Source organism: Gouania willdenowi, chromosome 7, assembly GCF_900634775.1.
Source record: "Gouania willdenowi chromosome 7, fGouWil2.1, whole genome shotgun sequence".
Classification (NCBI taxonomy): domain Eukaryota; kingdom Metazoa; phylum Chordata; class Actinopteri; order Blenniiformes; family Gobiesocidae; genus Gouania; species Gouania willdenowi.
Window position 1 is genome coordinate 33,346,083 of NC_041050.1, and position 15,574 is coordinate 33,361,656.

The following is a 15,574-nucleotide window of genomic DNA, read 5'->3' on the forward strand; positions in this document are numbered from 1 at the left end:
CGAGCGACGCACCACAGAAGTGGTGTTGGGGTGTCAGGAGGAGAGCTACCCCTGTGACAAGCAACTTACAGTGACAAGCCTATCCTCTGCTGATGATCCAAACTGGAACCCACACACACACACACACACACACGTATTGTGGTACACACACAAGCCAAGTTAAATGGAACTACTACAGTGTGCAAATAAAACAGGAAGCTGCGGTGAAGATGCTGGCATTAGTTCCGTGTGCAGCCATGCCAACCTGACAATTGCCTTGGTCGAATAGAAAACATCGGCCGGCGACAATAGCGCATGTCTCCATTATTGATCAAAATATTATCATATTGTACATTCACAGGCAAACCGTAGTACTTGCACAATGTGACATTCCTCTGACATTGTAATTGTGTGTCAACTCTTCCTCAGTCAATAGCCTGAATGCACTAATCATGTGTCTTGGATCAGCAATTTCATGGTCTTCAAAGCAGGCCAGGAATTGGTGGCATGACCCTCCTCATAGGTTAGGACCCTTCTTTCCTTAGCGAGTGGCACAGACAGAAAGGAAATAGAGAAGACTGGTGTAAAAGCCAAAAGATAGGAGCAGACGCAGAGCCAGGGAAGATGAACATCGCCATCTACTGGCAAGTGGCGGCACAAGTACAGTCATTGGGTAAGGAGGGGAGGGCGGAAAGCCTGGCAGTTTTACCCTTGCGGCCTGTCTTTTACTGAGACCTGTCAGAAGCATTTAGACACACTTGCCATGACAATGGGCCACACATCTACAGTGGCAGACAAGTCCAACTGAACTCGCCATCAACCGAGGGAGCAAACCAGAGGCAATGGGTCTTCTTCATATTCTGCGTTAGGAAGAAAGAGAGTCAGCAGAGTCTGTTCCTCATCACACTAAGTGGAAGAGGAGGGAAAAAAAGCTGCTTAGATCTCTTTTTCTAGAGGTACCTAGCTAAGAACCTTACACTGAAAGGAAGACAAGCATAAAAACAATGCAGTGCTGACAGTATCAAAAACAGCAATCATCAGGGTCAGAATGGCAGCAGGGTTGGGGTCAATTATAATTGTATATATAATTTTTAATATCGGTTACTGTCATAATTGTAATTAAATTGTAACTGAGTTCAGGTAATTGACTTTGTAATTGTAATTGCCATGAAAACTCTAAAAAAAATTGTCAATTATTATTTTAGGCAAAACTGGGGAACCATGTTAGAGTTCTATGTACAGTTCTACACATATGTAGTTAAAGTATTAAAATATGCTTCATTCATATAATGCTTTCCCACATTTTACCATTTAAAAAAAATTAAATTGAGACACAAAAAAGACTCATATTCAAGTCTATATTTTCATTGTTTAGGAAGCCTAATAAGAAAACCAATCCATAGGAAAGAAATTAGATGACATACATTTGTTTTTAGTGTATTTTACAGCTGATTTTGGACCCATTATCATAAGAGATGCTAACAGAAAGCTAACACAAGAGGAAGGCTAACTTTTATTAGGTTATTTATTTCAGGCTCAGTAATTGTGATTAATTGTAATTGAACTTTAGTAATAGAGAACATACTTGTAACTGACTTTTGAGGATAAAAAATAATTGTAATTTAATTGTAATTGGAAAAAATGCTGGTCACTGTAATCGTAATTGAATTGTAATTGAACGTGGGTAATTGAAGAGGTAATTGTAACTGAAATATGTAACTGCATTTGTTTTTCCTTCTCGTAATTAAGAGAAAACAAACACGACAGTTTCTCGGATTCTAGTCTAATTTTAGGTTTCTGAAAAATCTCTGGGTGACGCACTTGGAAAATTTTGTCGGTTATAAATTGTCATAAAGTCACAAAAGCATGCATAACATTTGGTTTGTAGATGCCCCACCTAAACATAATCTGCCTCTTCACAAAGATTGAGACACATTTATCAGGTTCGGCAGCATTACTATACCAAACCTTAATCAACACGCTTGCTTCATACCAACTGAATTGAACGACCTCATGTCACGCACTGTCATTTCATTTTCCCTCCCAGGTTTTTTTTGTTTTAACAATGTTGTCTTTTATATGACTTGGCAATGTTTTAAAGACAGAAAAAAATAGAAAGTAGTATTAAATGATTGGTGGGAACAATAAACCCAGCAGCAATAATATGCAGTTTTCTTCTAAATATTGATTTTCATAACACGATACTCGTCAGCAGAATTTGTGAGATTTTTTTTTATGATTACTGGTAACAGAAACAATAACATTTTTGAACCACATTCCTATCGCTGACTGCTGTGGCATTAGAACATGCTGCAGATTCTTTTGACATTTTACATTTCTTTATAAATGTACTTCGGAGAAGAACCTGCCCTTTATGCAGGCCTCTGTAACCTTCACAAGTCAAACTGTAAAAGTTTAAAGACATCTTTTTGTTTCTACTCAGTACTGATTGACAGTGGAAAATACATGTTTTTAGAAGGCTCCTGCATACAAAAAATAATAAAAATGGTGAAGAGGAGACAGCTGATCCACAGTAATGTCACACAGGTTGACATGTTGGAGTAAAAAGGGCTGAGCTGGCAAGCTCCTCAGCCGCAGATGCACACCTGTTCTGACATTTTCGGTCAACCTTGACACGGAAAACACATGACAATGTCACTCTGCATTTCTAAAGTACAGGCTGTTTGACAAAGCTACTTTAATCCCTCCTTTTCTCATTCCCATGATACCTGAAATCGCTCTCCCTGCATGCTTTGCAACTCATGATGTAGCATTGCACATGGGAAAAGTGACCAAGAGGAGTCAAGTTAAGCAATGGTAGGGACTACAGAGTTCTCGCCAGCACTGTTGAGCGCAGGGGCCCCCGACATTGTAATTTTGCTCCCCTACAGAGTGATTGTGCCCCCTACGCTCCTTTTTTTTTTAGCAACTTAAGGGGGATCTTCTGTTGTTTTTTCCTTTTTTAATTGTACCATCATAATAATTGTTGCACACCTGGACACCGAGAAACACATACATCAGCCGCACTAGGGGTGTGTATTGCCTGGCATCTGGCGATACGATTCATATCCCGATACATAGGTCACGATACGATATATCCCGATATTAAAGTATAAGGCGATTATTGCGATTTTTTTTTATATGTGACTTAAGAAACAACTAATCTGTAAATGTGTACACCTTCATGAGAACATTATGTATGAAATATATTTTGTTGGCATATTTTACACTCAAAACATTGGTTTTAACATGCCATGTGCCAACAACTTAAAATAAAAAAAATAATCTCCCTGTGGCTTTTAAACCAACTTTACTTTAGTGCAACTTAACTGAGGTATAGGCCTAGAACAACCAATAATTATTATTTTTTTAAATTAAAAAAAAAAATCGATATGGATGCATTTAGAATCGATCAGAGAATTGCGCGACATAATATCGCGATACATCGCCGAATCGATTTTTTTTCAACACCCTAAGCTGTGCCATTTATTTAATACAGGCGATTTGCTCGGATGTTTTGTCTTTACCTGAGGACCCCGACGACCCCTGCCGCTACTTAGCTGCCCCCGATGTTGCCTGTGTGCATCCTCCACTTGGTAACCATAAATAACGTCCAATATAAACAGTGTACTACAAACAGACGTAGCATGTAGCGTCACATGAAGCTGCTCATCATGTTTCTAACTCACAACTGATCATTCTACATGCGTGCGCACGGATGTGAATACCGTCTGGTTGAAACGTGTTCGGGTTTAAAGAGACATCGGCTTCGCTCGGGTCGGACAGGTTCGGGCCGTGTTCTCTCAGGCTTTAAGCCGGGTTTACTTTTTCGGCCCGATTAAAGCTCTACCGTGTGCTTGCTCCGTGCCTGTGTGTGTGTGAGTGTGTGTGTGCGAGCGCGTCCTCCGCGTGTGTGTGCCTGTGTGTGTTTGTTCCAATATTACTGCAAGTTGCACATAATACAGTACCTCATTTAAATTTGAAAAGCACATCTTGGAATCAGTCTTTTGAATCAAATGTTATTTCTTGTCTCTACAGTGTGTGTGAGTATTTATTAGTGGAGGACCTATATCAAGCGCGAGTAACTCTAACTACATTTATCATGACCCTTCACCTATTAAACAAGTAAGGTTGGAACAAAAAACAACCCAACTTTAGCTTTACTTCACTAAATTTGGCCCTCAGAGAGTTATAAATTTAAAATTTTTCCACGCTCGCTCATGCTCCAAACAATCCCCCTTTGCTGTGAAAAATTTGTGGTGAGAACCCTGGACTAGAAATGACAGAAAAACAACTTTGGTGGGACTGTCAGGAGTCTGATCATGAGTCATGGCTGGGGGACAAGTAGACATCGTGATGACAATCCTTGCGGACTATCCACATGATTGTCAATTATTGAAATGTCCATCAAAATCAAAAGTCTACAGTAAACAAGTATCAGAGGACATGGAGGCTTTCACGTCCTCTCACTACTGATCTCCTTCTCACACTTCTTTTAAAGTTGATCACAGAGTTATACTGTTCATCAATCCATTCACTGTTTTAATCAAGGAGAAAGCAAAGCACTGCAGCCAGGAGAGCTGCAAAGAAAAACAAGCGCAATCTACCTGTGAATTACTGTAGGAACAACAAGTCTGCAGCTCCCGTGTACAAGCTTGAGAGCAACGTAAATCAACAACAAGGTGTTTGATCACAGACGCCATTGTTTAACTTATTCAAATTCTAAGTGACTATATTGCACTCTGTGTCCAGCTGTACAACTTCCTGTGAAAACTGACGTGTGTGTTCTTAATAGTATATCATGTAAAAACCAAACTTCGGGAATTGTTGTGAAATCTTATGAATAGTCATAGACCAGTGGTTCCCAAACTTTTTACTGTCCCAACTCCTGTACCCCTTCAGACATTAACTATTAATCCTTTGTTGATTAAACATATACCTGTAATATTTACATACATACATTATATTCATCAAACTGTGAAATAAAACTAGCTATAACTAATGAGAAGGGTGAGGCTGAGATGGGATGACCAGATTTTTAAAACTCAAAACCGGGACAGTAATTTAACCAAAGACGACGACAAATTATCAAAAGATAATAAAATAAAGGCATAAAGCATATTTGCATATGCTTTTATTTTGTAATGAAAAAAGATCACATAAATTATATTTAAGCAATTTCTCACTGGGATAAATGAAGTATTTCTGATTCTGATTTCTTATCTCTTCCTTTCTGATGAAATTTATTATTGCAATGGCTGAACCAAATTTAAAGTGGCCATCAGTAAAAAAAAAAAAAAGCAATATTTTAAGTTAACATAAAATAGTTTTAAATAATCAAAAAAAACTTGTTTCTCTTTTTGGCATATTGAAGGAGAAAGCATTAGAGGAAGCAAACAAGTAATAATGTCCATGCAATCGACCAATCACCAAACGTGTGAAAGACTTTTGAGCTTTTTAATTGGTTTATATTGCAAGCGCTACTATGGCAACTGTTGTGATTGACAGCTCACAGTCCAGAGTTCACATTTTTTGAGCGAAATTTGCTTTCAGAGTCTTTTCTGTCAGCGGCAAAAGACGTCCATTCCTTAATAAATGGGACAAACGGGAATGAGCTTGTGAAAAACCGAGACAACTCAATGGTTTGGGGGACGTAACTCTAAAAACCGGGACTGTCCCAGGTAAATCGGGAAGTCTGGTCACCCTTGGTTGAGAAGATGCACATAACTTAATGTTTGGCTGAATTTAAGAGAGACTTCGTCTTAAATTGTTCTCCATTCAAAGACTTGTTCTGTATTTTCATGTTTGTCAAAGCTGAAAATACACTTTTAAGTACGTGGAGGCAAAGGGCATCAAGCATGTTTGGCTAGCGCAAAGCAATGCAGCACTCGCCATATTAGCACTTTTTTTGATGAGATTGTTTTTCTGTCACCACAAGAGAATCGTCCTACGCAGGCCAAGGTGTAATTTGTGGCAATCTATGCAGGCTCCTGACCGCTGGTCTATTTACTGTATGTTCTAGTTTCCAATGTTGTCAAGCTTTCTTTTATTTATTTTTTTTGTACCCCCATGGCAATTTTTGTAAATACCCAACGAAATCCCAGCTGTTTAACTTTGAAAGGTTTTATAAATCCAACACAGTATCCAGAGCATCAGATTGTCAAGTCAATGCTGCAATGCTCACATTTTCTTTTGAAACATGCAGAAAGTCGACCAAAAACACACTTCTAAAGTAGGGCTAATTAGAGTTCAATTCGCAACGCTTTGGTGTGTGTTTTTTTTTTTTTTTTGGTTGTTTCAAGATACCGTGCTAATTCCCTTGTATCTCAGCCTGCTGTCTTCTCCCAAAGATTCCGATTGTTTCTGATAAAGCCACAATCTCAGGGTGCCACACACAGAGAAACGCTGAAATCCCATTAGCATTTTCTTTCATTATTTTTAATCAAACTCTAGAAAACTGACACATATTAATTAATATCCATTACCAGTCTCTGCCCCTCCCCTCCAGAGGACGTTTGGGGGGAAAAGAAGCAATTAACTTAACAAAATAATCAAAAAAAATTGTGAGAGAATTTTCTGATAAATGTCATGTGAGGTCCCGTCTAACTGTAAGAACTGTAATACATTCTTGCTGTCATATTCCATTAAACTGCTATTACAGCCTTGATAGAACTATTAGTCACTACATTATTAATAACATTAATGTATTTACTTTTTTGGTGTACAAGCCTGCTTTCATGCCATAATTTATGAAGGAGACTTCAGATATGCGATAACGTTCTCCATCAAGGCCCTTTTGTGTTTATTATTGATTGTGAAAAGAGTCAAAATTTCAAATTCAACCCCCCTGCCCTAGACTACCCCCAGCCCCTACCCCTTAATGTATTGGAGTGGGCTGTTTACATTAAAGGACTGAAATAAAGTGCATTTACATCTGAAGCATAAGTTCATAATTTACATTCCAACATTTATTAGAGGTGACAAACGAGCGTTTGGTCCACTCGTGCTTTTCCACAATGCAGCACTCATTCAATCCATATAAATTACAGCCTGGCTAGGGAGTGTGAGAGCAAATTATTTTATTATATGTATGCATGTATGACTCTATAGGGGGGGTTACTAAGACAAACAGGAAATTACTTGATTAGGCCAACAGTGGTTAACAAAGGAAGAAATACGAGAGGAAAGGTTGGGCCAATCACATTTCCGCGTAAAGCTTTGGCTCTTTTTCAAATGCCTGAAAAAGGTCTGAGAGTAAAACCTTTGATACAACACTGCTACAGCTTTATTAGAGAATAGATAGTGCAACAACAGCTTAGCCTTAGCTGGCACTAATAAGATTCAATTAAAAGAAACTTGCCTAAAAGGCAGTATTATATTACATAATTAGACAGGGCAGCATTTTCAGAAGTGTAGTTACAAATGCACTGAGGGGATCCCAGCATTTGAACAAATATCTAGCGCTGTAGGGGAGCTTGCCGACAAATTAACTGCTAATAACTTGCTGTGAAGCCAGATAAAAAGAGAAAAAAAATGGTTCCCCAAAGTGTCCATTACCAGATATTTTTCCCCTGAATTCTGCACTTGTGGATGCACACTACGCTTAAAAGCTATTTGATTTTGATTTGTGTGTTAAATGCACATCGCTCTCTTTTTTTTTATTATTATTATCTTTTAACACTGGATTTAATCAGCATCTGCAGCAAAACTGTTTACAACAGTTTACACCATCTTCCTTCTATTTTCCATACGTGAACTGGTCTGAGGAAATGGCAAAGACTGACATCAATCAAAGGCGTGTTCATTTAAATCAAAGGACATCACAAAAATGAGAAAGATGCTGACAAATCAAAGGGTCTCAGTACCTGAATTACCATAGTCATTTAGGTATTAGAGCCAGGATGCTTCCTGTCAATCAAGAGCCATCGCAGTCTCCATTTGCGGCGGAAAGCCACCGTAATTGCTTCTCATACTAATCAACACAACTTGTGTAATTACGCCTTGAAAGTGACATTGGAAGCAGAGAGCGATGTGAGCAGTCTTGACAGCGGCGACGTCTGAGATTCAACGGGAGATTTCCTGCCTCAGAGCCAGAAGACGAGCCACTCTCAGACCAAGTTACTCACTCCAGCCGTTTACAACCATAAACACAAAGAAAAGACCATAAATCAAGACAAAGTAATTACAAAGCAGTATTGCGAGTATAAAGGAAGCTTGGCTCGATGAGACCACTTTCCCAAGTATATCGAGGCAAAAATGACTGCACTGTAATTAAACTGGTGTCGTATTTCTATCATTTCTAAAGTAAACATATTGTGACAGTTCACTAAATTGTGAGGGAATAATAAATTACAACTATCTTACATTCATATGCTTGCCAAGACAAAAATGTGACAAATACAGCTTAGTATTAATTAAAGTTTATTGACTTCAGCTTAATCACAGACGGCACTGTTGTCTACAACATTAACTTTACATAAAATTGGATTAAAAAAAGGGTTTTGAACGTTGGACGCCAACCCAAACCATATTCCCATGCTGCATCCATCACTCGCCACACCGTGGACTAGTCAGGAAGGTCATAGCCAGGTTGAAACGCTAACAAATCAAGATCCATGGCTTAGGATACCAAACACTAAAAAAGAAGTAGGTGAAAGAGCTCTCTGTACTTTCATTAAAATACAAAAATAAAAAATAAGGACTCTATGTCAATCATGCAGATCACTGCAGCCAAGGGAGACAAAATAAACTGAAAAACAAATATTAAAATGGGTTGAACTCTGTGCTCTTTGCTTTTGAAAGATTTGTAATCGTGATTACGATTTTGGTTGCCATGATTAAATTAACCAGATTGTCTTAAAAATACTCTATACTAATGTATTTATTCAGTTAGCCGTTAATTTTATTTTTTATTTTTTTGTATAATTCTTATTTAAAGCTTCATTTTGCACTGTAAACTGTACACGTTTGTTAAAAAGTAGTGTAATAAAACGGATTTTTTTTCCTAACATGATAACTAATGTTATTATAATCGTGATTGCAATATTGATGAAAACAATCGTGACTATCATTTGACAAAATCGTGCAACCCTATTTCAAAGGGAGGATAAGTCCAATGACTTCATCGGCAAAGATAAATCATGCTGAGAGATTTATACACTAATAAAAGTTCAAACAGGGGGAAAACCCATATTTTTTCCTGTGTTAAAACTCATGACGTCCAAACACTAGCACATAAAAAAAGTGTAAAAAAATAAAAACTATTTTGTGGCCAAAAATGAGAAATGCTGACCTAAATACTGAGGCTAACAGGAAAAACCAATTCCCCTTCTGCATTCAAACCTAATGAGTCAAAAACTGTGACCTGTGCTTAAACAAGAAGTCACAGCCAGAAGCTGTAAACTCAACACCCCCCCCCCCCCCCCCACCCCCCCAACCCAACCCAGCAAGCAACGTCGGCAGGACCTGGAAGATGTGCTCTGGGCATGCACAATAAATCTGACGTGAAATCATAATCATAAAAGCAATTAGCTGACCCTGCGCTGCTTGTCCTTGGACATGACAGTGAGAATTCACACAGAGTCCTCCAAGGAGGCCGGCTGCTGGGTTGGAGCGAGGAGGGGGAAAAGTGCAACACTGCAACAATAAAAATGAAGGGCCCGTCCTGTGTCATTAAACACTGAAACAAACAGGGCAAGATGCAAAGCAAATGCTGTGAAACAGAGACATGAGCATCAGAGCTTTTTTTATTTATTTTTAAAGACAGAGACAGCACGATGAAGATCACTGAAACAAACACAGCTCAGGGGTGTCAAACTCATTTTAGTTCAGGGGCCAAATATGGAACAGTTTGAGCTCAGTGGGCTGCAGATTTTAGGCGGGAAAATGAGCAATTTTAACATCATTGTGCCCGAATTTTTAATATCAGTCCCTGCCAGATCGTCACTTCAAAAAGTATTTATTTTGTAACCAATTTGTGTGTAATCTTGTGGAATTGTTGGAGAGAAATTTGCAGATTTGTAAAAAAAAGAGTTATTTCCACAATTTGCAACAAAAAATGACTGCATTTCATGTGTTATATACAAAAAAAGCCCCTAAAAATATTGTAGTATTTGAGATATTTACAACTGGATTATTTTGTAATTTACACAATAATTCATGTTTCTCTGTCATTTGTCTCAAGTGGGCCGAAAAGGATGCTCTAAGGCAGGGATGAGCAACTGTTATCACAGCAGGGTCACAAAAATGTGATTCATGAACAACGACCAATCTGAGCATTAACAAGAACAAAGGGTTTTCTGTCTTTTTGTGCAGTTTTTTTTTTTTTTTTTTAGTTTTTAGTCATTTTTTGTATTTTTGGAGTCATTTTATGTATTTATCTGTCAAATTTGTAATTTCTGCTGGCATTTTGTGAATTTTATGATCTATGTGTTTCTGTCAATTCTTGTGTGTTATGTTTGCATTTTGTTTATTGTCAATCTGTTCCTTTTTAAAAAAAAAAAAATTCCAGTACACTTGTGTAATTGTTAGCATGTGCTCTTGGATGTCATTTTGTATATGTGTTGTTTTGTGTGTCTGATGTCCTTTTGTGTGTATTACAAGTCTCTTTGCGTATTTTTAAATTTTTATATGTGTTTTTGTTGTTGCTTCATGTATTTTTGTTGACATTCTGTGCATTTTGCTGTTGTTTTGTGTGTTTTTGGAGTTATTCTGCGTAATATGTCAGGCTTCATATTACTTCCAATTTCTTGAATTACAATTTTTGGTGGATTTGTCAAACTCAGTGTAGAACCTTCTTTCAAACGTGGTGTTTTTGAGGAGAAACGCATGTATTGGCTGTGTGTTGGCAGCAGGTGGTTAGATTCAAGTTTTCTCTTTCAAGGAGTTTGTTGAAATTTCATAACTCTCTAATCAGTCTCTCTGACGCGCACTCACACACGCACCCGCACACACAATGACTTTCCTCGCCATCACTTCCCACTCAGTAATTACAGTGAGGCTGAACTAGTGGCTGCCACCTAGTGACCGTCTTCTCCAATAATCATGAAATATCTCTATGGCTCGCGCCCCCACTTGGACCATAATTCTCCTTTACTGCAGACAGCGCCAATAAAGGATTACAATTACAATTAAAGTAATGAGCAAAGAGGAAAAAAGGAAAATCTCAGAGAAGGTTCCCTCGTCTAACTAAATGGTAGCCCAGTTTCTTGACAGAATGGAATCCAGAGAAGAAGACTCATTACAGTCTCCCATCTCATATTCTGCCCTTATAATTAATTTTGAGTGTGCTGAAACCTGAGGTTCTTAAAAAACTGAAATAATGGTTTTTAAAATGGTTAGGGTGAAATTAGTCAAAATGTGAAATACAAATGAATAATAACTTCCTTTATTGAGGTAAAAGGTGCAATCATGACCAGTTTAAAAGGCTCATATTAAACAAACAAGTGGGTCAGTTATTCTATATGTATGTATGTATGTACTAGGGCTGGGCGATAGGGACAAAATTCTAATCTCGTTTTTTTTTTTCTCAAAACGGCGATATACGATATAAATCTCAATCATTTTAACTCAATAAAGTCTTACCAAAAAGAGAATTCTGGGTTAAATTTGCTGATGAAAAATGTCACACAGGTACATTTATTAACAAACATCTGCACAATATGCGCCACTTTTGGCTTTTTCTCCTCTGTGGGACAGCACGTGTGAGTGAGTACTGTAGTGTGACGTGTTTTAGGGAAGGTCTGGGTTAGGACGCCCTCCACAATGCATCTAACTGAGCTTTTCATGCTGATATTGTAATTTTCGATATCGCCAAAATAGATAACTCAATACGTCTTCGATCTGGATATATTGCCCAGGCCAAGTATGTACACAGGTTAGAGGGCTAAAGGACATTAGAAATTAGTCAAGTTCAATGAGTGACACATGGATGACCTTTGACGACTTGATATGATCACGTTGTGTTACATCCACGTCTAGGCAGAGAGAAGAAGTAAAAGAATCCTGTTACTGATCTAACGTATGAGCAAACATCTGTCTGCCTTCAGAACAGCAGAGGTGAAATAAGGAGAGGAGCAGTCAGAGAATGACGGGAGAAAGCAGCACTAGCCCATGCTCTTTACCAACCAACCAACCAGCCAACCAACCAACCAGGGCCTACCCAACCTCTGCATCGAGCGCACGCTTAGTTTCTGCATCCACACTCTCCAAGAAAAGACAGCAGCAGCAGAGGGGCGACAGAAATTAGACGATTGCCGAGCCAAAACAGATCACTTCAAAGCAGCTTGTTTAATGCTTGCTAAATTTTTCATCACAGTCGCTTGATATCCTGGGGAAGGAGAGCTTTTGAAGTCACTGCACAACAAGGAATGTTCTTCTTACAATTCCTTTTCCCCTCCCTCTGCTGTACTAAAATCCCTAAACCTGAACAGGCAACATAAACCCAGTCCACTTTGTGTGGAGCAAAGAACAAGCTACCACCTATGCATGGGTAACTTTTACTCTAGAACACAGAGAAAATGGTAAGACATGGTGAGGTAGTGGTCATGGGTTACAAACTGATCAGATTGCTGCAATAACATAATTAAAAACTACAACTAACCAATAACTACACAAGTTAGATGTTGTAGGGATAATAATCATTAAAAACAATGTGGCAAAATGTCTATTTGTGGAATGTGTAATACATTTAAAATGGAAAGTAAATGTAAAATGTCTGTTTTCTGGTGTAAAAATAGATTTGTGTACTCAAATCCATTCATCACTTCTAATGTGCAGGTCGTGGGAGTGCTGGAGTCTAACCCATATCACTCAGACCTGATGGCAGAGTCCATCAACGGGCTAACACAGAGTGACAACCACAAGAAAACACATGAAAGAATTCCTTAATGTTCATTCTAAAACACCAATAAGCATAACAGGGAGAACATGTAAATCTGGCACCAAAAGATAGGCTAAGTCAAAGGTTCCCAACCTTTGTCGGGTTGTGACCCCATTTTGATGTCACAAATGTATTAAAGTGTGTTACAAATACAGAGTAGCTGCCTCAGATATTTTTATACTGAATTTTATTTGAACTAAATTTATAAAGGAGAAAGTTTAAGATCGAGTTATTTGCTATTTATTGTGTGATGTGTATTTGGAAAAAAATTAATAACATTCAAAAACTGTAAAAGTATAATTTGAATACATTTTTTTAACTACGTTTTTTTTTTTTTTTTTTTTGCCAATTACTAGATATTTCAGGCGACCCCACATGGGGTCCCGACTAGTGCTAAACGAATAATTGCATTTGTGATATCATCGAAATATCATAAAATCCGATTTTCTAATCACAAAGGCTGCATTATTTTTTTTGTTCTTGTACTGTCCTGTTAAGTTCAGAGAGTGTTTAAGAAGTGCAGTCCACATGTTTACGTGCTACATGAAACGTGAAGTTAGATATGTTGAAGAGGTAAAGCCACAGATTTGTTTGCTTTATTGTTGTCATTTAAAATCTATATTTTATAATTGTTTAAAGTTTAAATAAATATGAAATTGTTTATTATGAAACAGATTGATTTATTGCTTGTGTTCATTGAAAAATGCATGACAACAGGCCCTTGAAAAAAATAATCGCATATTAAATCGCAATTGCAAAATTGAGGAAGAAAATCGCAATTAGATTATTTTCCAAAATCTTTCAGCCCTATGTTTAGTTTATGAACCGACTGGGTTCATAAACTAAAACCATCTCTGATAGGTAGTGTGGGGCGAGGCCGTATAGTGCTTTATAAACTAATAAAATCACTTGAAAACGAACAGGCCTCCTTGTGGTGGCACCAGCCCGGGTTGCCTAAACCGTGCCCTCATATCAGTGAGTAGAGTTCACGCTGTGCACTGGGCCACAGCCTGCTGATTTGGGCGAGGTGAGTCACAAACTGTTACCATGACTTGTGTGCCCAGTCTGACACACACGTTAACCGAATACGTGTGTGCATGTTTTTTTTCTTTACTGTCTCTTCCTTCCTTTCTGTCTTTCTGCCCTCCCAACCCTCCCGGCACTCCCTTCCCTCTCATCCAGACAAAATCCTTTTAGACACAAATTTCAATAATTCACCTCATCCAAATAATGCCATGTGACATGAATTATCCCTACTGTAATAATCCACTTAACTGGGAGAGAGCAGCTCATCTAAAAAGAAAAGGAGAAAAGGAGATGGAAGTGAGGCTAGTGGTGCTGGGACTTGTCAACTGGTCTCGAATCAAAACCCTCATAACAGGAATTTCCTCCCCTTTTTTTTTAACAGGCATTCTTCAAGCGCACTGCGATGATGAAATTGAAGTAAATTGAAAGAAAGCCTGGGAGAATGCTCACACAATCAATAACCCCAGGATTAAATTAGCCTTGGCATGAAGGGATGATGGGGGGAAGATGAAGAGTGAATGGTAGTGAATGACATTGAGACATGTGGCCTGAACAATACAGCACTCCTGCATCGTAGCTTCTGTGCCCATAAAAGGACAGTGGAATCTACCTGGAATGAATTTCATCCCACTTAGCAGGATCACAACATCCCTGCTTATAATCAGAACTTGGGCCAAGTAGCACATCCTATAAACACAACACAGAGGAAACATTTGATGTTCTGTTGTGATAAATGGCACTTCTTCCTGGTTTTCATAAGTCTCGCTATTTATTTACTCAACATATCGCACTTCTGTATTTATGTGAAGTGGGATTGAAGGAAAATGTTTAGAATTTTGGGCAAACAGAGGGCCCTGGCTGAAAACCAGCACGTCAAACCATGAACCATAAAGCCAAAATAGGTTTTCCTAAGTGTGTTTTCTATACACAAATAGAGCAAAAGTAAAACCTTGCTGACAGCAAAAAAAAGGGATTAAACAAGTTCACATTATGAACTGTGACCGCTGAATTATCTACAATCAATTTTAAAAAACTAAAAATGTTGCACATATGAATGTTCGACTGGTCCCTACCATATTCATTTCAGTATTTTTAATTAACTTTTCCATTAAAATAAAGTGGCTATGAATCCATCTGTGAATTGTTTGCACTTATGCAAAAGAAAAGAACAACATGGAATGCAGCTCAATAATGAAATAATGTATTCGTTAGGAATTCTTACCAATGCTTCTCTGGGTCCAGCTGCTGCATCCTCTCCAGGTGAAGAGTTGGGCTGCAAAAAGCAAAAACACCACTTATGTTACACTGCCATCTAGTGGACAGATTATAATGAACATGAAGACACTGGCATTAACACCTTTACTAATCCCTGATCAGGGTTGGAGGCATTAGCGCTGATCTCTTACAAAAACTTTGCACACGCATTTACTACTATAAAAAGTAATTTTACATAAAATGTGTTTTTGGATCAGGATGAACCGTAAGAACCCACAGAATCCTACTGACACTCAGAATGAAGTGCAAACTTAAGTCCACAACCTTTTAGCTTTAAGTTACTTTCGGTCAAAGTTTTCCAATAGATCTGTACTGCATACAGTTAGTCACAGGTTATCTATTTAGTAAGGATGTAAGAAAAAATCGATTTGGCGATATATCACTATATTTCACTGCCTGATTATCGCATCGATC

At 38.1% G+C, this 15,574-nt stretch overlaps 1 protein-coding gene across 2 annotated transcripts in view; it reads right to left on the reverse strand.

The window, feature by feature from the left end:
* The window catches only part of pex14 (peroxisomal biogenesis factor 14), a 66,448-nt gene that overhangs the window by 48,043 nt on the left and 2,831 nt on the right, over positions 1–15,574 (reverse strand). For both annotated transcript variants that reach the window (XM_028452659.1, XM_028452658.1), the window contains exon 2: positions 15,108–15,158. In XM_028452659.1, the coding sequence (XP_028308460.1) occupies positions 15,108–15,158 (51 nt within the window). The remainder of the gene's footprint in view (positions 1–15,107; positions 15,159–15,574) is intronic.